Raw genomic sequence first — 23,222 nt, 5'->3', positions numbered from 1 at the left:
GCAATAGATGTGCCTGTGTCTGCAAAGCACGCGCACCATAACGTAGCCAACACCTTATTTGTGAACATGCAAAAATTTACTGGCGGGCTGCGATCGTGATGGTGATCGGTTCGCGATGACAGAAAGGCAGTGCTAGAAAACGGGACAAGTTGTAGGAAGGGGCACACAGACTTTGCGCTATCCTTTCTATCATGTCCCATCTTTCGGCGCTCCCTTTTTCGGATCGTGAACCTGCAATTCTTGTAGTTTTCTTTCTTTCAAGCTTTTTTGTTTTGCATATTTTAAGCTGTAAGCTCAGCGCACTCTAAAATGCCTTTATCAAGACAAATTACATTTACTCTCAGTGACAAATTTGTTTTCCTTTTTTCTTTTTCTTTTTTTTTCTTTTTTTACTGAGCCGGAACCGATATTTGGCTTCAAAAACGTCGCTAATTAAGTGTGCCATGAAACAGTGTTTCCTGCTTTTAAGCCCCTCAGCCGATTCCCGTTTTGAACTTCATTAACGTTTTGTTACTCGTATGGGTTAACCGCATGCAAGTAACAAATGGCCTACATATGCTACTAAAACAATCAACTCGAATAATGAGATTTTCAGAAGATGCGTACAAACAGCGCGTAGTAAGGAAAAGTATGCTCGACTTATTCTGTGGTATTACTGCGCCACGAGCGGTAAGCAGTCCATTTTGTTTGCAAACGTTCCATGTCTTTGAACACCAAACGTATCAAACTATAGAACGGGGTGGACTACAACCTCAGTGGCTCACTAACTACAAAGTATGCACTGTGACATTTTAACTTCGATAATTGAACTAAGGCAGGGTACTTCAAATAAAATTTGTCTGCTTAACTTCATTTACATTCCAAATAATTACGTTTGATACCATTCAGTGTCACTTAAGCTTCCCTCATAATCTCGACTGTCATATGAATAAAGTAAAGCCGCATACTGAGTCTATTCAGGCCGGCGTGTTCGCTCAATGTTCATCAAAGGTAGTTCACCACTGCCTTGCGAGGACACTACAATTAAAGCCCTACGTTAAAACGTGCTGTTTACTTCGTGTTTTCATTTCTATCAGTATTCGTTCGCTGAGGTTTGTGATTTACACCCGTTGTATCATGTCTGCGACTCACCGTGCATTTGAAGCACTGGGAGTGGTAGTTGTTGTTCAGCGCTTCAACCCAGCGATCTCCGGCCTCGATCGGGAATCCGCAGCCCACGCACTTGGTGGTGAAGAGCTCGTTCCAGTCTGCGATTTCAAGAGGATATTTGATCTCCGATTTAGTGCGACGGGGTGCCGATTCATTCCGGAAGTAAGGCGTCAGCTTTGTTTCACTGGACCATGACGCAGATCGCACTTGATTTGTCTCGCGAGCATAAAGCACGTAGTGGAAGAAAGTCAAGGTACACAAATCAAATTTCATGAAGTGAAATATTACGAAAACAAATGAAACATATTTTTTTCTCTGCTACATGCGCTGAGGTGTTTCTATCGAGTCACATTGGCGGGAGCGCACTTTTCACAGAGTGTGTGTCAATATGAAGAAATAAGATGACCCTAGGTCTCAGCGCAGTTTCTTTTCCGGCGCTTATTGGACGTGCACTTCGAAAAATATTCGCAGATTGGTTGACCTGCCCTTTCCCGTTGCCACATAGACATCGCGGTATGGTATTGAGGAAACGAGTTCTTTCACTCTTGTCTAGCCATCTATTATTTTTCTTTTCTTTTTTTTTTTTGGACTCTGCACACTTGCGTGGACACAGTACGCATACGCGTATAGCTTTGTACAATTTAACTTCCACTGTCTAAGTACGGTTACACATGTACTAGTGACAGAGGTGACGCAAGCACTGCGAGAACAAATAAGTACTGTAGAATTACAAAAACAGCGACCGTAGCGAATAGACTTCAAGTGATAAAGAGCGTTCAAGTTTGGAAACATTCTTGCGCAGAGAAAAATACTTCGCGATGGATCTACCGTGTCGGGTGGAATTTAATGGTTTTACAAAGTTGATAGGACTCCTTGAAACAGCGCATCCCGAAACGACCATTAGGTTCTTCCAAAATTGCAGTCTTGATAACAGATTTGCAAAATGAAGCGCAAAATTATAGATAAAAGCCATGCTGGTGGGGATCTGCTGCGTTCATTCGGGCCGTGGCCGAGCGTTTACGACGAACGGCGATCACACTTGTTGATAATGTGAAAGTGGGTTCCATGGCTCGATTCATGTGTGCAGAATATTATTGTTTCGCAGTAGCTATATAGGCTCCGTTAAATTATTATAATCGGAAATGGAGCACTTCGGCAGCAGCCGCGGGCGTTTCCAATAATAAAACTAACGGCGCGCATTGTGGCCGCGAAACGGCCAAGCTCCACTTTTAATGTCCCAAATTTACCATTATGAATCAGCGTTAGGGCGTGCGCACGCCATTTTTGCGAAGCAATATCCTTTCCTCTATGCGTGCTCAACGGTTACTGCTGCTTGAGCAGACTGCCACACTACTGGGAACAAACACAGAAGCTTCCCTCAAAAATAACTCATAATAGACATTCGCGGACCGCTTTGTGCTAAGCACGCGTCAGTTCTAGTTTATTTTCTCCACGCCTGCATTTAAGCCTGTAACCTGAAGCATCCCTTTGTTTCTCTTCTCACTTCAAATATTTAAACCGGCGTGTTCGTAGGATAACGATTTCTGGGTAAATTATCTAATGATGTGCTGCGCGCGTGTGCAGCACACGAGAAGCCAAGGGCATTAACATAAAGTGCGGGTATTTAGCAACCTGTTTGTGGGTTGCTTTCGTGGGCTGGACGCTATAGTGAATTTAATAATAATAATAATAATAATAATAATAATAATAATAATAATAATAATAATAATAATAATAATAATAATAATAATAATAATAATAATAATAATAATAATATGAAGAACAAGAAGCAGTGGCTGTAACGGCCTAAGGCTAAACGAGTGTTATGACGCCTGTCGCAGTAGGGGGCTTCGGAATAATTTTGGCCACCTGTGGTTCTCCAGCTTGCACCTATAGCTATGTACACGAGCGCTCTGCATTGTGGCCACTGAGACAGGTCGAGGCTGGGTATTGAACCCGCGATGTCATGCTCAGCAGCAGACATCACAACCACCGAGTCACTGCAGTAGTTGGTCAGTTTATTAATGAGCAATTGCTCTCGCAATAAAATATTTATTTTGCGCACACTGGACAGTAGAAGCGCCGTAAGAATAACGCAGTGCGCGTCTTAACACTGTATTTAACTTGCTACAGCGCCAAATAGTGTCATTTGCCGACAGCAAATGGCAAACACGAATAATGAATTCGGTGATAACTTGCCTTACAACGAACTACTGAGTACACCATGCACAACTGCAGCTGTATTGTACTCAGCGTGTACAATAATGTGGTAGTCGACCTCGAATGCAGCACCCTACATGGTCTATAAAGGAAGATAAGCCAGTCCCGGTGGTTCAGTACTTATGACGTTCTGCTTCTGTGAGAGTGACCACAAGAGGTCACCATTTTGATTCGCACTCCGAGGGGACCGCGTTCCGATGGCGCCGATATGCAAAAATGTCTGTGTGGGCATTTATGCAGCCGTAAAGAAACCACTGTACTCCAATTTATTCCAAGATCGTTCCTCATTGCTCCTACCTATATGCCTAGATTTGGGTGGTAAAACACCAACAGTAACTAAATTTCGGTTAGAGTCGATGTGAGTATAATTCTGACGATTACTACCGCTTTCAAAGCGAACGTCATAATGTCACCGCAAGTGCGGCAAAATAGTGACAGAAATAAATTGATTGTCGCGGAAGTGAGAGAACAGTGAAGCGTGTTCAGGATAGGAAGTGGTACAGATAGACAAAATACAAAGAAAAGCCGAATAACATGTGCAGGTTTGTTAAAGAGCAGACCTAGCCAATAAGTGATGCACTGCGAAGGAAGAATTTGTTTTCGTAAGAATAGAGTCTAGATCACATTACTTGATTCTAAATGCTACGTGACCAGCGACGAGACACCCAGGCGCGACGTGCTCAGAACCTGCAGGAGCATTCATGGCTGTGCCGTCCTTCAATTGTCTCACAATTCCTCGTAAGACAAGCATAGAAGCAGAAAATTTTATAATACGCTAAGTAACTTATACGTGAGATCGTTAACACGCTCGCCGTTTACACTGCAAGGCTCGTTCTGGCATTCCACAATTACTTTCAACTTCACAACCTTTAATAGCGGCCAAATGCTTCACTACAGCTCCATACATTTTTCAACAAAAGCGTGGTACATTGGGCATGTTAGTTTTCCATACTGAAACCATTCACAGCGCGAAACGACAAGAATCTTTTCTGTGTGTTCTTGTCGTTTCGCCCTGTGAATGGTTTCACATTTTTCAAGTCAGTCACCGGCTCCAGAAGTGACGCCTAAATCGTTAGTAGCTTACTAGATAGGAAAGTGACAGTAGACGTTTCATTGCGAATGTGTTATGAGTGACTCTTCATTATTTTTCTCGTCTTCCCTTCTTACCTATTCTTCTCCTTTCCCCCTCGCCAAGTGTAGGGTAGCTAATCGGGCACGTCCTAGGTTAACCACCCTATATTTCTCTCTTCTTTGTTCACTCTCTCTCTAACAGATCAATCAGTCACAGAGAGTATTTTTGTTGTCTTAGCTCGGAAGAAAATTCGTGCATGGCGGAAGTACTCGACCTTTTTCGCAGTAGGGCATTCCATCTTCGAGGTAGAACGAGCTGTTTCCAAAAGCTGTTTTGCAGTACGTGCACACGAAGCAATCCGGATGCCAAGTCTGCTCAAGGGCATTCAGACAATCCTGCAGGGAGAGAGGAGACCGATGACAGGATATTTGAGCAGGCGGTAAGTTCTCAGAATGAGAATAAGATAGGATATTAAGTTGCGTCGATAAACTCTCAGAACAAAAAATGCCGTCCCTGTGTTCGCACTTGAAGTTCATGGGTCAAATTCATAAAGCGTTTCGTTCGTAAGTCCACTTTTCCACTGGCAGGCTGTCTTCGCTAATATTATACCCAACATCAGGATTGGCTGCAACTTGCTCTTATTAACAATCATAGTTAATAACTTTTCGTGAATACGGGTCCTGATGCTTGTGCTTTAAATCTTAGCTATAAGTAACAGTGAAGTATTGAAATGAGCTTCGTTACAGATTACATTCCCTCAATGCACACCGTACGAGAAAAACTGTGTGCCGACAAAAGTAACCTAGACGGTAAGCGTAGGCCGCTATGTAGTATTGCCCTTCCTGTTTTAGTGAACGAGAGGCTGAAATGTGACAGAGTCTTACGCCCTTGATGCGATGTCCACACTTCCTGCAAATGGGTGCCATGTAGCATTCGTAGCAGTGTTCGCAGTACAATTTTCCCTGCTCCTCGACGAAGCCGATGTCCTGGAGCGACTTGCGGCAGCTACCATTGGAGCACAAGAAGTGATCCGGGCACCAGTTTCGTCCTAGCGCTGTCACAAACGGCCCTCTGCGAAGAACATTCATTGGTGCTCAGAGCTCGTGCTTCGTTTCTTGCCATCATAACTTACTTGGTTAAAGTATGAGAAAAATTGCCTAACACACGCGAGACTCACAATATGCCTTTATAATTTCCCTGCTTGATATCGGTACTTCTGATTTCAGAAGCAATTGCTTCAGATTGGATTCAAGATGACGACGAGGCCATCTAGAAGATACCCTTTCGGCGTGCACCCTATCACTGGTCTAATCAAAGCGACGTGGAGAAAGAAACCGATGGGTGGCCATAATCGAATCGGATTCTTCACTGGCGTCAGACAGGTTGTCCCGATAGCTATACCCCTAAGCGTTTTGTAGGACATCTTAAGCTAGATTGAAAGTATGACCTAGAGCAACCGACAGAGCATGGAACGTTTTAATATAGTTTTTGTCGCTCCGGTTACCGACCCAAGCAGGTGCCAGCAACGCACTCTGATTATACCGAACCGCGCATGCATCGGTATCGTATCGGCACCAGTGATATCGCAGCTACATGTTTAAGGGAGTATACGCGCAGACACCTGTGTGAAGTTGAGTTAGGACCAAAATAGCTATAAGATTCACTGGGCTATCCGCGTACCTCGTAGACCGGGGAAAAATGCCACAGTCGTAGCCTGGCAGCTTCTTCCGTCGTTGTGTATAGTACAGTTCATTGTATACTTGCATTACCCATTACCATCATATTTTTCCTGTCCTTGTGTCTCTCAATTTCCTTTACCCCAGTAAGAGGCAACAGGCCACAGACACACGTTTACAGCCGACGTTTCCTGATTTCGGCTCGTTAAAATCCCTCTCTTTCCCCAATCGCATTCAACATGTGTTCCGCGGGCGCATGGAGCGCGCGAGGTGGCGTACCTGATGGGTGATCCGCAGCTGGAGCAAATGGGTATCTTGCCGCCGATGGCCTGCGTCAGCTTTCCGCGGCCTCTCTTGGGCGCCGGCCTGGACCCCGCTCCTTGGGAGAGACCTGAGGGGCCCGTAAAAGGAGCCGATGAGGCACCGGTAGCAAGTGCAGGCGCGGGCTGCCCAACGGGCGCCCAGGGCCCACCGTTGCCTATTTTGGCAGGCGGAGCGCGTGACATCGGCTTCGGTGCCGTGGGCGGCGGCACCTTGACGCCGCCGATCGGTTGCTGCTGGCCGCCGCCGTAGCCCGACAGTGGGCTCGGCGACGACGACACAAACGAAGGTGGTCGCGACGAAGCTGGGCTCGACACGGGCGAGTATGGGGACGCGGATGGGGATGAGGGCCGGAAGGGCCCTCCCAGCGGGGCCCCGATCGGCTGGCCACCGCCCCACTTAGGGGTCGACGGGGCCGTCGTCACCCGCTGAGTGCCCGGAGGAGGTCGGTACGTAGGCACGTTCGGCGTGGCGTTCGACTCCAGAACGCTGCCGACGTGAGTGGGACCGCCGGCATGTGCGGGCGGCCAGGTGAACTTGGCGCCTCCTTGCCGGCCGACAAGGCAGCGGTGGTCCGCCGAAATGGCAGCGCGGTCAGCGGTCAACAGGGCGTGGCGAATAGGCGGAAACCAGGGAGATGAAGACAGGGAAGGCGAGGGCAGAAAAGACGGGAAGAAGGGGACAGAGCCAAGGAGAAAAGAAATGAAAGACAAGCGAAAGAAGACAGTCGAGAAAGCATGCTGGTGCTGGGCAGAAATCTCTGCAGCACCGAGCACTTGGAGATATCTACCCTCGATTACCCGTAGCAGTCAACTGTTGCATGACACAACATCCGTACTATACATTTAGTTGACATACCTAAGAAGCTTTGGCATGGAACTTAGTTTGCCTGTTTCGCCACCAGGGTGTTACTCAAAGATATTTATCGCTCTGCTAGTAATCAATCTTGCCTGTGGGGGCACTGCTTTCTTATTTCATTGTTTCCTATAAACTAATTTCATCTCGTTACGTCGTCCCTGCATGTTGCTTCTGTTGGATTGCGCTAGTGCTTTGTACTTTTGTGACAAGGTTGTGTTTTGGTCAGAGTTAGTGGCAGGCTTTCATTTTTAGCTTCAAAATTCACCTTTAATGTCCCGAGTTTTTGTGTAGAGAGGATTAGAGTACCATTCATAGTGTAAAACATCTAATTATATTATAACCAACTCATTTTATTTGTGTGTTGATGACAGCAGCGGCGAGTAAGGCTTCATCAGAAACGCAGCGCTTCTTGGGCATTTCTACATTTTATAGAAAAGAAAATGAGCATACAGATTCTTAGTTTTTTTCATTTTCGTGCCCACAAAGCCTTGTTGATTTCTAAATGACCCGGTGTATGATCCTGTTCAGTATAGTATTTGAGTTCTGTGACGACTGATAAACGTAATTGCACCCTTGCACAGGCAACTACAGAGACTCAGTATTTTTCTCGTTTCAGACTACGGTTGCTTCGGCGTTTCCAAACCGGCTATCCATGTTTAACTTAGGAGCGGATGCAAAGTTTAGAAAAAATAAGCTTTGCGAAAGAAGTTGTTTGCCCCGCAGTGCTTAAAAAATATGAGCTGCCTGCCCTTTCCCGCCTACCAAAAGACCAGTGTGCACAACAACTAGGCGCGTTGTATGTGTTCTCCGGCGACCGACAATCGCATAGAAGGCATACGCTCTCGTAATGCTTCTTCATTGGAGAGTTAAGCACTTCTGAGGGAGTGGCGATTCCAGTTGCGTCTAAAACAGCCAATGGCTGCCCATGGGAGAACGAAAATATCGACACTAGGTAGCTCGTTAATAAATACAGTAATATAAAACAGATTTCGTGTGAGTATTGCAATGTATAAATTTACATCCTACGATACACATATCGTACAATTGGTAGAATTTAGTTCACTCATATATGGACCAGTTCGCTTAATAAAACACGTTGCGGGACTAGTTGGTGATGCATTTTTTCTTGTTTCTTACTAAAGTAATCCAGCGCTACTTTTTCAAGACGACGACACAGAAAGACATGACAATAATAATAATGTTAATCATGTATTAACTCGTTTGTATGTTATTTTACAAGCAAATGGTGTTCTGCAGTGTGCTTCAAAGATTGTTTTGTATGTAGTTATGAAATGTCTGTTTTACAAACTGCTTTTGTAACTTGCAAATTCCGCTATCTCTGCTGCCCCAGCGAGGTAAGGCCTAGTCAGGAGATTGAAGCCCTCCTTTTGCCTTACCTCGCGGGCAAACCTTGTACCTGTTTTGCCCGAATAAAAAATAAATATATATATAAAAAAAGATAAGCGCTAGCCCCCCCCCCCCCCCCCCCCCTAACTGTGTTTATTGAAAGACACACACGTAACATTTATGAAGAATGTAGGCACTGAGCGCATGCGTATTCATGACTGCAGGAAACACCTATACATACACCAAAGAAAGAAAAAAACTACCGTAAGATTAATGTGAGCAGACTGCACATTATCTCGCTTTGTTTAATAATCTGAATTTTCTAGCACGTAGTGAGACTGATGTGGTGCTGACGCACGTGTATAGCCTCTCTGCATGATAAAAAAAGGCTTCCGATAGCTCGCGCACTAATGTGTCCTTACTTCTAGTTAGAATTTAGATTTTGGTTGATTTAGTGATTTTAGTCACGCCTCGCAGTTCTGATCGCTTAGATCTTTGCACTAGTGGCAATGGGTGGGTAGATTCTGGAATTAGGCCGTAACGTCTCCTAGTGATCGTTCATGTTCCCTGGCACTTTCGTTGACGCAGCGCTCAGTTTGACCGACGTACACTTTGCCACATGCTCAGTGTCTTCATTCTTCATAAATGTTACGTGTGTGTCTTTCAATAAACATAGTTGGGAGTCAGCGCCCGCCCTGTCATGCCTTTCTGTGTCGTAGTCTTGAAAAAGTAGCGCTGGATTACTTTCGGAAGAAGAAGGGAAAAAAATATGGGGACTAGCTGAAGGAGCTAGTTTCGCTTTCGGGGGTTTCTTAATTTTGCATTGTTGCGTATTAGGTGCACAAACTATTTTTGGTGCTAATTTCACGTGCATATCATGTCCATCCTATTGCAGTCTTGGCGCCGCTTGCGCAGGTGCCGAAATGTAGACCCCCCCCCCCCCCCCTCTATGTGGCTGACCTCCCTCCCTTTTCCTTATTTGCTTTCTGTCTCTTGTGAGAAAAAAAAAAGAAAGCAGAATGGCTTCAGGGAGGTACTGTTTCAGGTGTGAGTGAGTAGTGTTGTGTTACGTAACTCGGTAACTATTTGTCACACACAGAAAGGTACATTTATTGCAGTCCTGTGCACGTGCACCATGCGTTTACTGAAAACCGAGTCTTAAGAGGAAGCTTTAGCTCGGGCCCAAATCCTGTGCCGCCTATTCAAATACATGTAAAACGCAGAAACGCTTTTCTGGAGTAACCACTGGGCTGATGTTAATGAATTCGTAGCATTTGAGAGAACAAGTTAAATTCTAGTGACTGTTGTAAGCCGAATTTTGATTTAGGGCCTGAATGTTTTAAAAGAAATTTTCAAAAATTAGGTACTTAGAAACAACAGAAGCATGAAGTTTACAAATTTGTATCTCTGCACAAAGAACTAATATCGCAGTTTTTTTAACTGCTTCCGTTAGACTATTAAAAGCGGACAAATTTGATATATCAGCTTATATCTTACGTAATTTGTTACATTGTTTACGAAGGTTTTGCAAAAGTCCTACTCACATATTAGTGGTCCACTTGAGAGCCATGTATAATACATCAATATTGTCCGCTTTACATGCACTATTAGACGCAATTCACATAAATGTGGCATTCTTTTTGATTGCTGAGTTACAGAGTTCTGAACTTGATGGTTTCGTTTTCTAAGAATTTGCGATCTTTAACAATCTTTATTAAACATTGACGACCTAAATCAAAACTTCGCTACCAACAGTCACTAGATTGTAACGTTTTTCTTTTAAATGCAACAAATCTCATCAAATTTGGTGCAGTGGTTGCCGAGAAAAACGATTTCTCCTTCCCCATGTATTTAGATAGGAAGCCCCTAGCTAAAGCTTCTTCTTAACAAGCGTACAATCTCAGGCTTCAGGCTTGTCGGACACGAAACACTATCAAGTAGCGAGGCGTTGACTGTAGGATAGGGAATAGGGTGTTTGGAAGCAACCTGCTTCCAGTTATTCCATTTCACTTCTGGGTGAACACACACAGGAAACAACATGCAACTGCATGCGACGCACGTTAGAACTGAGCAATTCCAATACATCGATGCTACCAGTGATAAAAAATAAACATAAGCACTATCTCAGCCTCCTACGCTTGATTCAGCCTAGGAAGAACCGAAATAATGCGAATGTAATAGTCGATCCACTCTAACGTCTGATTAAGTCGTACGATATTTGACTGGCTTCTCATGGTGACGGTAATACGTGTCCGTCATGAATATGAAAATATGAGCACAGTGATTTCACTCTAAGAATTCTCGAATGCGTTGTTGTATGGTTTTGAACTTGCAGGTTTTGTTCCAGTTCATCTTCCTACTCAGTCTGCAAGCGCAAAAGGTTCACTTATGCACGCATGTGATACGCTGTTGTACGCGTTATGTGCCCCCGCCCCCCCCCCCCCCCCCTTTCCTTTCGTCATCTTTCTTGCCTTAGCTGAGAGTAGCCACCCCAATGTCACCAACTCACGCTGCTATTTCTGAATCCTATGGTGAGTAAATGCCATTTTTAAATCGAGTATAACGCACGACAGATGCAATTCTTTTGCGAGGCAACTAAATCAACAAGTAAACTTTTAAATACAGGTGGCGTCCTAACTATGGAGCTGGTACCGGTGTTTTCATTTTCATTGTGCGTTCAATACAAGCGGCAGTTGGCTGGGAACAGGGGAACTCCTGGCCAGTGCCGTGGGATAACTAATCGACGATTTATACTCCCTAACAAGGCAGTACCTAGGTGCTTATGGAGCTAACGTGTGTGCACAAAGAGGGCTATACCACTGGAACTACCTGCGCTGCGGCAGAGCCGCCTTTCCTCTAGCGTTAATTGTTTGTGGATTGGCCTATTGCGGCTAAAATTTAAAAAAAAACTGCACAGACTTGCATAACCTTGTTCGAAGAGAAAATAGGAATCTAGGATGAAAGCTAAAAGCTGGAAAGAAGAACCCAAATTCGGCGTGACACATCTTGCTCGAAGTTAACTCCGCCTCATTGCATAAGGCTGCAACGTGTCAGCACACGACACGCTGGAGACCCTGTCATCCGGCGTGCTGCATATATATATATATATATATATATATATATATATATATATATATATATATATATATATAAGGTTCGACATTAGCATTATACGGAGCACTGGCCTAGGGTTTTAATGCAGGCTACGCACTACCGAGTTTTCTGTGATAGCGATCCACCCTGTGCGAAGCGCGTATCGCTATGTTCGTCCACACCGCCCCTGTTTTCAGTTCCATTCATTCGCGTGATTCCGCTGTCACATCTACTGAAACGACAATGTCTCGTCCTTCTCCGGCATTTCGCGGATCATATGTAGCTCCTGGCTGAATCTTTGCACTAGTGACTTTGTTACAGAGATAGTTTGTTGTTTAATAGTCTTTACAATGCAAGGCTTCTTGGAACCATTTAGTCCAGAATACGAAGTAAGCAAACGGATTTGAAATATCCCTCTCCCTATACCGGCGTTGCATAAGTGCAGAACATACCATAGTTTTCGACCTGTGGATACAAGCCTATGACCGCCTAGACTGCTCACAAGACCTAAAGCACTAGTTACGGAACTAATGTGCTGGTTTATTCTTGGAGTAGAGCCTGGGATATGTAACCTAAAAAAACTAGCGTACGTCTCAAGCATTATCAAGCTTTTTAGCCAAACAGCTGCTGCCCTACGATTGCATTACCGCCCATGCCAGGCACCAGTGCGCGAGTGCTAGCCGTACCGCTTCAAGCATGATGCGTGAAGCTAGCGCTCGTGTGGCTGGCACTTAGCTAGAAAGATGACGTTAACAATAGCTCGCAACAATGTGCTAAAGCGCACGTGGACTCGGTCGGCCCCAGGTGCAGACATTTTGCCGCGTAATGAATGACGCTAATGGGCGAGGTGTAGGCCCACCGGATGTGTTACGGACGCAGAGTGGTGCCGCCTGATATCATGTAGGTGTCCGTCAGGAGAAGGCTAAAAAGTTAATCGGATTTAGCGAGAACGAGAACGAAAACGGCCATAGCAGTGTAATGGATGAACTGTAATGCAGAAATGAGAGGCTAACAGCCTTGCTAGTCGCTTTCCTTCACGGTTCTATTTTATCGTGTGTGAGTGGCAGCCGCTATACACGTTTCGACGTGGAGGGTGGTTCATAATATCCGCTCAAACGCAGATTAAGCATTTAGTGATTTAATATTTGATAAGCTTGATGCGAATGAAGTATATATTAAACGGATGAGGTGTGAGACAGCTATCAGCAATGTGGCAGTTTATTCTGTGCCCTATGCACCCGATCGTTTTTATGAATCTGCAGCAACCTATGGTTGGCACTGTCCTTTCATGGCATATGTCCACAATAGTTGTTTCATCCAGTAAGAGCCAGTAAGCGAGAACAACGCAGCTTGAAAAACAATATACAAGCAACGCATGTTGAAACACATCTTGTATTCAAACAGGACGTCTTAAGAAACAATAGCTTATGGTGGCATCATGATCGCTTACAACCGAAAGCTGCCGTTCTACCAGCGCGTACCTTTGTATACAGAGCGATTACTTACTACCTATGAATTTACACCGAAGTTAATCGTTTTCTGCTCGCCACTTTATTTTGTCTAAGATTAGAAATAATTTCTCCTGTGCAGCCTCGATTGAGGTGTCACATTACCACGAGCGCTTCTGCATGTGTTCCGGACAAACAAGCCAAGTGTCTCAATAACAAGGCCGACGTTCTCGCCTTCTCCTCCTTGACGCGGCTCTGTGCTTGACTGGTGCTTCGATCCCAGGCTAGGCTACTCGGTGTCCTCCACAAGGTCAGAGGCTAATCATCTTGGAGGCTCGTCTTTCGATCGCCGAGATCGATCCAATTACAAAATAGCCAGCTGTGACCAGCTTCGTCACACGGAAAGCGAAATTGCATGCGTTCGATAATGCGTCGACCAGGATTGGGGGCAACTCAAGGGGAAAGAACCTTCCGCACCATCAAACAATGTGGCACCAGATGACGGCTCTACTCGCGTTTCGCCGTGACGACCGCGCATATTGAGTATTTCGACAGCAGCCTACAGTTTAACTAAAGGCTTTGCTGAGACATTGGTTTCTTATTTGCCCGTTTTTTCTTTCTCCAGTGCAAGTGTCAAAATCGGGGCAGCAAAGCACAGTTTCTAGCTTGCTAGCCAGACTTTCTAATGCTGCCTTCATGCTACCAAGAATTCTAAGTGATCCGCGAATTTGTTAGAGTCATTTCCCGCGTCTGCTTCCACACCCCTTCCCCCGTTTCTCCTTCCCGTTCCGATGGCGCCAGAAAAGAAAGGGGGAAAACGAACAGAGAAAGTAAATGGCCTATCCCACCCGACTCGTCTGCATCAAATATTGCATTAGCCTTGCAGACATTCTGGTCCAACACCCTAGCGATGAAAAGTAAGCGTTGACCCCTTAACCCCTGTATTCCTTTATGTCAAGGACACCGTAGGTCGCTGCCCGTGACACAGTGCAGAACATTATGCAATACTTCTAGTGCACAGAGTGCTACGCACTGTAGCAGCAATTTTAGGGCACAATAAAGGGCTGAGTGGCCTAAGTTTTCTTCTATTTGAATCTGACGGCGTCTTGCATTGGTGTACTTTGGATAAAAACCGCAACTATACTGATGTTCCGTCTCGTGGTCTCATATCCTTCATAACAGCTCGAGAGAGATTTTTCTGACGCAGACCTTGAATACTTTCACTCACCCATTTGACGATATCTTTTCTTTTTTTTACGTTTTTGAGTATAAATAAACTTTAGACCTCACTATGTGCATAGTAAGGCATGGGGCGAGCGCCAAAGCTACCTATCGATGACATTATGGCTTATTCAAAAACATGGGTCAAGGTCTTTCATTGCTCCTCAGAAATATTTCAGTCCTAACAATCTCTTCCTATCCCGAGGCTCGTTCTCGTTCTGCGATTGTGAACGCTGGTTACATCCACGCGCAACTAGCAAAAGTTGTTCATGTGTAAAGGTAAATAGCCTACATTGAGTGATTATCTTCAAAGGCACATCAGCATACACAGGTGAGTTTTCTATACACGATACTGCCTGTGTGACCAGCTTACATTCACAAGTGCGCTCTCTGTTTAGTCTCCCTATATGTTTTGTACGACATATTAGTTTGCTTTTTCTTGCATCCATTTTTTTGTTTATTTTTTAAAAGAAAGGTAATGGTTAACAAAAAAGAAAAAGGGGCTGCATTTTCGCCTATGGCAGGACGCCTTGGCTAATATTATGCCCGCGGTCACGAGTATCTGTCATCTGACTTTGCGAACCACTATAGCGTACTAACAGCTTCGTGTGGACACAGGGCACGTATTCGAGCCGCACTTCATGCGCTAGAACTGTTCGTAATAGCACGTGCTGAGCAATGCCAATAGTGAAAATGTAGCTCCAGAAATATAATGATGTGTGTGCGAAGATGTACCCGTTGTTATTCTATAACCTCTAACGCCCTAGAACAAGTAAAATACAATTCACGTGTAGTCATGAGCGTCACCGACGTTGCAGTATTTCCCCTGGGCTTTGTAACTGCGTTTCACCCAAAAATTGGAATGTTGAATACGTGAACGGGCTTGTTATGGTCACTAAAATGACAGCGGTTGACGTCATAGTAATGCTTACACTAACTATAACATAAAAAACTATCTAAGCTTCACTAATTAACTTCTAACTAGCGCACTTACATAGCTGACTTTACGCTGAAGTTTTTAGCTCCTCGCGCACGTAGTGTAGAGGACACTATATATATTTTTAAGTGCAATGCTACTATGTGTAGAGACTTCAATTTTGGCGCATTTCACGCATGGTAACAAAAATGAGTGAGTGATGAGTGTATATTCCATACCAAGACGTCCTTCGGTTATATTCCTGCGAGTGGCGAGCAAGCATGGTAATCTGGTGGCGACTATAATGGCCAGCTCATTCTAGGTAACAAAAGGCCGGTGGGCTTCGAGCCCTGAAGCTAAGCCCACGCATTTTATTGCGGGACGCGGAGCACACCTACTAGCACCGATCTGAGCCGGTATTCAGACAACTTCTCTAACGTGAGAGTGCTTCCCTATTAGCTGGCATTCGGGCTCCCGCCTCGCATGATAGCGACAGGCATAGTATAAGGACCATTGCCGCAGCTTAACCAATCGCGCAGGCACTTGCATAAGAAAAGTGTTTCTCATAGCATGAGAGAGCGCGAGATATAGAAAAAAACAAAAGAAAGGCGTGGAGATTAACCAGAAAGTGTGGTTTGCTACACTGCACGGGGAAAACGGGAAAAGAGATTTGAGGAGATGGGTAGGGAGAAAGACAAGTGTAGCAACGGGAATCGGGAATCGGTGCGCAAGATGGAACCGGCACACATCACTATCACAGCCCATCTCGCAGGCCCGTAGATCGCCGGAAGCGAAGGCTTTCAAGAGAAGCATCGATCTTCTAATATGACGTCACTGTAACCATGCCGGTCTTCCACAGACGAGGAACTCGCGTACCCTGCCTACCAAACTACCGCACCGTGCGTCGTATCAGCCATATTTCACTGAGACAGAGCATCTAGCAGCCTCGCACTTCCGAACATCTAAAAAGGGATTATCGAGTGTTCAGTAGCGATTGTAAGTTAAAAATAAAAAATGAAACCGTAAATGGCGGACATCTAATAAGAATAGCTCATATTAATAAATAGTCTGCTAATTCATAAATTCATAGATATTTACGTCTGTCAAGATGGCGAGAGCGACGCACTTGATTCTTCTCTTACAGGAGTACCATTCAGATACTTCATCTGACACTACAGTATTCATGCACGAGGACCACATGGATGTTGCAAACACGTGTTAAATTTTATATGTTAACACTTCTTCCATGTAAAAAAAATTTGCACAGTGCTCGGCACAGTACACTGTGCAATGCCTTTGCCGACAGCACTCACGCTTAACATAAATTTTCGCTCACGGCTATATTTTTCATTGCTCTCGGCTGCTTGGAGAGATAATGGCTGGGCTTGTCGGAAATACATTTTAATGCAGCGGACTGAGTTTAAAAGGACGATGCAACAAGGTATGTATGCACCAACCCGTCAACTTGTTCCCTTGTCTAGCGAAAGGCATGTGGCACCTGCAGCGAGAACAGTGAAGCTATCCGCTGGTTGCAAAGTTAATACCTGTTAATGTTTTTTTTCTTACTTTAAGTACGAAATGTACCAGTGTAACGTTATTTGGGTAAAGGAAAATGCTGAAAACTTGCTCCGCGTCAGTAGTACGACAAAAGTTACGCTTTTTCGTAAAAGTAACCAACAAATTCTCTCATACCCTTCGTGTTGCACACTACCCTTTATTTGAAGACGATGCTCATATGCGCGCCGCAGCGATCGAGAGATACTTCAAAAGATATGGCCAACATCGTAAATGCGAGCGAGTTGGCAAACGCTAATATAGTAGCCTTCGACTCAACAAAACTTGAGATCACGACAATTACTGTGCATGCCATTAAGGCACACTGTTAGTAGGGGAACAAAAGGAGGCAAAAAAACAAAGGTATACTAACATTCCAAGAGGTCTTCGAGTTCTGGTTCTTCGTGCGCATGTCCGTTTCCGATGCCATTTGTGTAAGGAGCGGGAGGCTCTGGAGCGGCTGCATGCCGTGCAAGTTGTTAGTGACACTGCAGTTCACTCCATCCATCAGTACGAGACACACGTGCTGTTAGCATTCACAACTTTGCCTGTTACCCCCCCCCCCCCTCTTCCTACCCCTATTAGCCCGCCTTGACGGCACAGCGTTATTATTCGACGTTAGGAACACACACAATCACACATAACAGTAACAACGTGCTAGATGACTTAACTGAGTTACTGTAAAAGCATAGGGTCATAAAATAAAAAGGGCCAGAGGTGGGGTAGGGGCTGCGGGGACGTAATTGTAATATGTGAGCTTCCGTTGGTGAAATTTACTCTCCGTCACGTGCTGCTGCTAGTTTATCACACTTAGGACGATACACTATTCCAGCAGCGCCAAACGTATGCAAGCAAGCAGAATACGGTCGATGTTGTCCCCTCTACCCACAGTCCTCTTTTCCACAAGTTTTCTGTAAGCTGTCAGTTTAGGCCCTCTGCATGTCCCGGCAAACGCAGAGCTACCAAAGATCTTCATGTGGCGCACAAAGGTTCTTCGGCTCTACACGCGTGCTGGTATACTTTCGTTGCAGCGTTGCAATGACTACGAGTATAACGAGGTCCTTATCGTTCCTTGTTTGCGCGGGATTAATTCAATAAATTATTAGCAGGGCAGTGTTCAGATAAGTTCGATCGGGCATATCTGGTGACCATTTTTAATTCAGCTCAAAAAAATTATATTTTGTTGCTTGAGTGCCAAGAACAATGACATCATTCTTAGTTTTGGCTGAAAAAAAAATTGTCTTCTCGACAAAAATATACAAGCGCCCGGTCAGTGACAAGCTCTTTTTACGAACTTGGCCGAATAGGAATTTTCGTCAGCTCGCCTCCCCCCCCCCTCCCCCCACCAAAAAATAAAAAATAAATCGTGGGTCTACGGTTCTAAAATATTTAGAGATAAACAACGGGTGAATAGCATTGATTTTAACTTTTCATCAAGAAATATCACTTCCATGATGTGAAGAAAAAATAATTACGAAAAATTCCACAATTAGGCCAAAGTCTAGACTTTTTTTCTCCGTATCTGTGAAGAGCACAGCTTTAAAATTTTGTCAGTCTGTTTGCGGTAAATATCTTCGCCGTACTCGATGCTAAACGTTCACTAGAAGTGATCATGTTTAGGTCATGTTAGTAAATTAGCGGTGTTTTAAAAGCTTTTTTTTTAAATGGTCATCCTCGATATTTTTACATATTTTCCAAAATAACTCTGTTGACTTGAACTAATGTAATCCTAAAAAATAAACAAAAAATAAAGACAAGTTGCAATTTCTGTTGTTCTGGTATTACAAAGCGAGAAATGGGACGGAATAAACGGTACCGCCGCAGCGACACAACGTGTGCGTGCGTGCTCGTGTTTGCAGGTTCCTTTCTTTTACGCCACGTTAATGCTCCACGATAATTTAGAAAGCGAGGATTGACGAAACAGAAAATTCGGTACTGAAGACATCCCGATCCCGAAGGTATACTGCACTCTCAAAATATGGGCAGTTCCCATGGATATGTGCTGGTTAAAAATGTGGACCGATCACGAAGATATTGCAGTAAAAAAAATTGCAGTAAAAAAACATAAACGCTCCTTCTACACGACTCATGCGAGGGGTGACGCGATAGAGTGAGGGCAGTGACTCCGCCCCATTCACGCCTCCTCCTCACTCAGGCAACATTGTCTTCGATTGATTTCAACAGGCGGTTAAATCGACCTACAACTTTTTTTTTTCTTTTTTTGGGGGGGTCAGTAATACGTCTTCGGGTAGAGCAAAAGTACATCTTTCCACAAAATGCAAGTGAAGCACTACGCTACCTATCTGCAGGAATTGCTTCGCCTGTCTTATCGGTTTGCCCTAAGCTCAGCTTATGCAATCATGCTGCAACCGTCCGCGATCCATACTCTCACAGCGAGACGGCAATGCGAGGTTAAACATTCGATTGTATCGACAACCGTGCGGGGCCTATTCCTTCCTAGTTTTCGTTCGCGATGCGCGGCCCAATGTAGCCATGGCTCACTGAAAGTTCCGCTGCGCGCTCCCTCATTGATCAAGTTACTACCCCCTGTACAGCTAAACAAATCGTTCTCGCATTCTCTTCACTCTGTTTCTAATGAAATGCACGCAGAACATGCGGTTAAAGGCTCGATGTCAGGAGCACGCGCTCCAAACATGTGTGACAATGCCACAGCGTCCTGTCCCTGCGAACTATCTGTCCCCGTCAACTATTTACTTCGTAGTAAATAGTTGACGCGCAGAGTATGTCTAAATATTTTGAGAGCCTTAGCCGCAACAATTTTTCTTTGGAAGCTGAGCGAAATTCGGATTCAGCGAAATCCGCTATTTTCACTGACTGGGTGCTTGGTATTTTTATCTTGAATACAAGTTTATTTTTTTCTCGCAAAATTAATATTGAGTGTGCAGTCCTTGGCGCTCAGGCAACAAAATATAGTCTTTTGATAAAAATCAAAAATGATCACAGGACATGCCCGGCCAGACTTGTTTGATCCCGCCCAGCACTTAAAATGAATTTATGTATAAAGTATATCCTCAGACAGGAGCAAGCTAAAATATTTAGACGCTGATGGCGCACGCGTTCTGTAACATTTAATATGCCAAGAACTGGTAGTAATAGCAGGTATATACTATATACATAAGCAAATATACTGCTGCGTCGCCAGGGCTCCACTGCTTTTATTTAATCCCGCACCAGCAAGACCTACTTCCTGTCTGGGAGCAGAGGTGACGAAATAAATACAACGGGATATTTAAATTTCTTAATATCACTTACTGGAGCGGAAGGACAGCACAAAGTCATAATGAAAGAAATACTTATGTACGAATATTTCAGACAAGCTGTGGCCTGTATATTGGAAGTCTCACCGGGCAAAGCGTCAAAAAAAAAAAAAAAAAAAAAAACACTGACCTCAGCGCATTACGAGACGCCGCAACTAGCGATTACGATGACGCGCACGTAGGACATCGAGTGCATACACGATTTAATATTTAGAAGCAGCCCTATATGTTCGGGGCACGTAATGAAAAATTCCGCTTCAGGGTCATTCGGCGCGTTAAATGAAAAAGTAAGTGTATGAAGTGTTTCGTATTAAATCGTTTATTTAGTACAGGTGTAGCTGTAATGCCTGACCAGTAATGTGCACCAAAGGGGAAAAAAAACGGCGGAGGAACTAGGCACTGTTCCTTTATCCCTGAAGGTCGCAGGTGTGCTCCTTCACACCACCATACTTACCAACTGATTGATTGATTGATTGATTGATTGATTGATGACTAACCGGGCACTTGGTAAAGCAGTAAGAAAAGGTCTTATCATTTATTTAATCCCGCAAAGTGCACATGCTTAGTAGAAATAGCGTCTAATAGCGTCTTTCTTTTTTTTTTTATTAACTACGCAATAATCTGATCCGCCTATAGAGAGCAACTGAGACTTGCGCTAAGTGTGCGCCCGTAGGCCATGCTACACTCGAGTATTGTGATCACAGGTGCACGCCAACGTGTCTCCTTCTGTTCGCTTCGCGGCTCTCACCTGGTATCGGACGGTGAGCGTCGGCCACAGGCGCTGTCACGGGATGCAGCGGTGTCATGCCACCGAACGGCGGAGTCGTCTTCGCTGACTGTCAGGTGAGCAAACGGGAACAGTGGCGTCAGTTCCAAGGAGCGCCTTCTTGCTGTGTCCTTTTGTTTTGTTATTGCTGGCGTTTTTTTTTTTACAACTTTTCTAAATCCCAAACAGTGGGCCCCCTCTTCTGGAGTATACGCAATTTTTTCGCAGATGAATAGACTACCCTAGTTATGCAAAGCATTAAGTAGATCGTCGTGCATTACCAATTCTCTCTCAAGTCCAGCCGTTCTAACGATCATTAACATAAAATCCGAGCAAATTATCAAGGTGAGAAAAAAAGTGCAGAAGTTAAAAAAAAAGGGTGCGCAGCGTAAAGACCTGTCTATGAAAAGGCAAATAAGTGGAGTGAAGACAAAGACCGACACGTTTGAAAACAGGCGAACATCAATCGTTTCGGAAGAGACAGAGTTTGGTTGTTCACACCTCTAGCTGACGATAAATAGCAAGCGATTTTTCTAATATATTGTTCACTTGGGTGATGAGAAGAGTAATACGAGTCAAACCTGTAAGGAAGGTTGTTACGCATAAATATGGCTCGCAGGGATGTAAGTGCGGTTGCATTAACTCGCTTGTGATCTCATTAATGCCGCGCATTTCTTATGTATGTATGTTGTGTGGATCAACAATCACGCCGTAATGAAAAGCAAGCCGGACAAGCCAAGATAGAAGGCGTATTTTCTTTCCTACATTTGCCAGTGTTTGTGTGGCACAGGTGCTGTTCAGTCATACGGGCTTGGCTTTGGTGCTAGAGCGCATTTGGGGCCTGCTGACGCCACGAACAATGATCGCAGTTCCGAGCGTTTAATATCCGTCACGCAGTTTCGAACATTTAAGAATAACATGCCTTATTACTTGTTTCTTCCCATTCGCGTGTCATTAGGGCGTGACAGCACTGGCATAACTGCATCTCGGGTCATTCCGTAATAAGGCTCTCCGTTTCGTTCAAGCACATTGAACAAATTCCGGCTATAGTGTGCGGGTTTCCAGTGGAGAATGCAATCGCGTATACGGGTTTACTCCCCCTTTTCCTTGCACAGTGTTCTAGAACAGACAATCACTTGCCAGCCATTCGCAATGTTTTAAAATCTGTCAAATATTTCGTTAATTACAGAGTAATCGAATGCATTTCTTCTTTTTTTTTTCGCATAATGACGTATATATTACGTTCGTTTGTCTTCGCGTACATATAAGCTCTGTCCAGCTTAGGATGTTCACCGTGGTGTTCAGGAAAGTGAAAGTAGAGTGCAAAGGACACTAAAAAATAAAGGTTACCTGTTTGGACTAGTTGGTAACAATTCATGATAAATGTTATTTGCGCGCCACTGGATACAAAGACAAGGAACAGACAGACACAAGCACTTGTGTCTGTCGGTTCCTTGTCCTCGTTTGTGGGGCGCAAATAACATTTATCATAAAAAAATGCAAGTTAACGTACCCTCCAGTTGTGTTCAATGCGTATCCAGTACAGTAGTACGAAGCGCGAGGGAGGTATCGCGATAGGCTAGAGTAGTGCTCGCATTAGCGAACTCCGCTAAGTGTAGCTGCGAAAATGACGCAGAAAACCACGGCACAGCACGCGACGAACGCTCGTCGCTTCCCATGTCACCTCGGTGTGTTGTTTTCGTGGCCTCCTAGCGTAATTCGTCAATGCGAGCTACCGCGAATTAGCTTATTTATGTTGCTTTGTTCAGCCAGTATGCCGGAGCACAAGAGCGCACGTTCCGCGCTACCGAAAGTAATATATACACCTCGGCCGTTCCTTCAACGTGTCTCACAAATCCAGTAAATTGAGCGTTCATGCCATAAATCCTCACTTAAGAGGCCCTTCTCAGCAAGAAGGCAGTGCTTTCTTATTTCAGTAGTAAAATTAAGTGGTTCGCTTCATTTTTCTTTTTGGCGCAAGAACAGAGAGAATGTGGCTCGAGATGTATATAATCACCCGCTTCAAGCAGGAAAGGTTTTGTTGTGTCTGTTTCACCACTTGTTGTGTAAGGTCGTAATTGAGTTGGTTCCCACTTGAAACGCCTTACCTGCGGAGTCTGCGGCTTAGAACCCGCCATGGGCGAATGCGTTGACGCCGGGCGGAAATCGGACCGCTGTCCAGGGAACAACAGAAGTGCCGCAGAAAAAGAAGAGACCAAAGCGACAAACTCAGCAAGATGCAGGGGTGTTCAAATGTGCAAGTCAACACAGCTCGCATGCAGCTCACACACTGCGCGTTAAGC

At 44.6% G+C, this 23,222-nt stretch overlaps 1 protein-coding gene across 4 annotated transcripts in view; it reads right to left on the bottom strand.

The window, feature by feature from the left end:
• The window catches only part of LOC119436633 (PDZ and LIM domain protein Zasp-like), a 101,009-nt gene that overhangs the window by 1,768 nt on the left and 76,019 nt on the right, over positions 1–23,222 (bottom strand). For 2 of the 4 annotated variants that reach the window (XM_037703556.2, XM_037703558.2), the window contains exons 10-15: positions 23,028–23,093; positions 20,902–20,989; positions 6,397–6,985; positions 5,326–5,512; positions 4,716–4,836; positions 1,132–1,247 (exon numbers count right to left, since the gene is read on the bottom strand). In XM_037703556.2, coding sequence (XP_037559484.1) covers positions 1,132–1,247; positions 4,716–4,836; positions 5,326–5,512; positions 6,397–6,985; positions 20,902–20,989; positions 23,028–23,093 — 1,167 coding nt within the window. Of the gene's footprint in view, positions 1–1,131; positions 1,248–4,715; positions 4,837–5,325; positions 5,513–6,396; positions 6,986–17,248; positions 17,336–20,901; positions 20,990–23,027; positions 23,094–23,222 lie in introns of all 4 variants that reach the window. The other 2 variants (XM_037703559.2, XM_037703560.2) reach the window with 2 other exon arrangements.

This window comes from Dermacentor silvarum, chromosome 1 (assembly GCF_013339745.2).
Source record: "Dermacentor silvarum isolate Dsil-2018 chromosome 1, BIME_Dsil_1.4, whole genome shotgun sequence".
In the NCBI taxonomy this organism is placed as follows: Eukaryota; Metazoa; Arthropoda; class Arachnida; order Ixodida; family Ixodidae; genus Dermacentor; species Dermacentor silvarum.
Note: the sequence above shows the minus strand (reverse complement) of the source record. Positions and strands in the feature narration are given on the sequence as shown.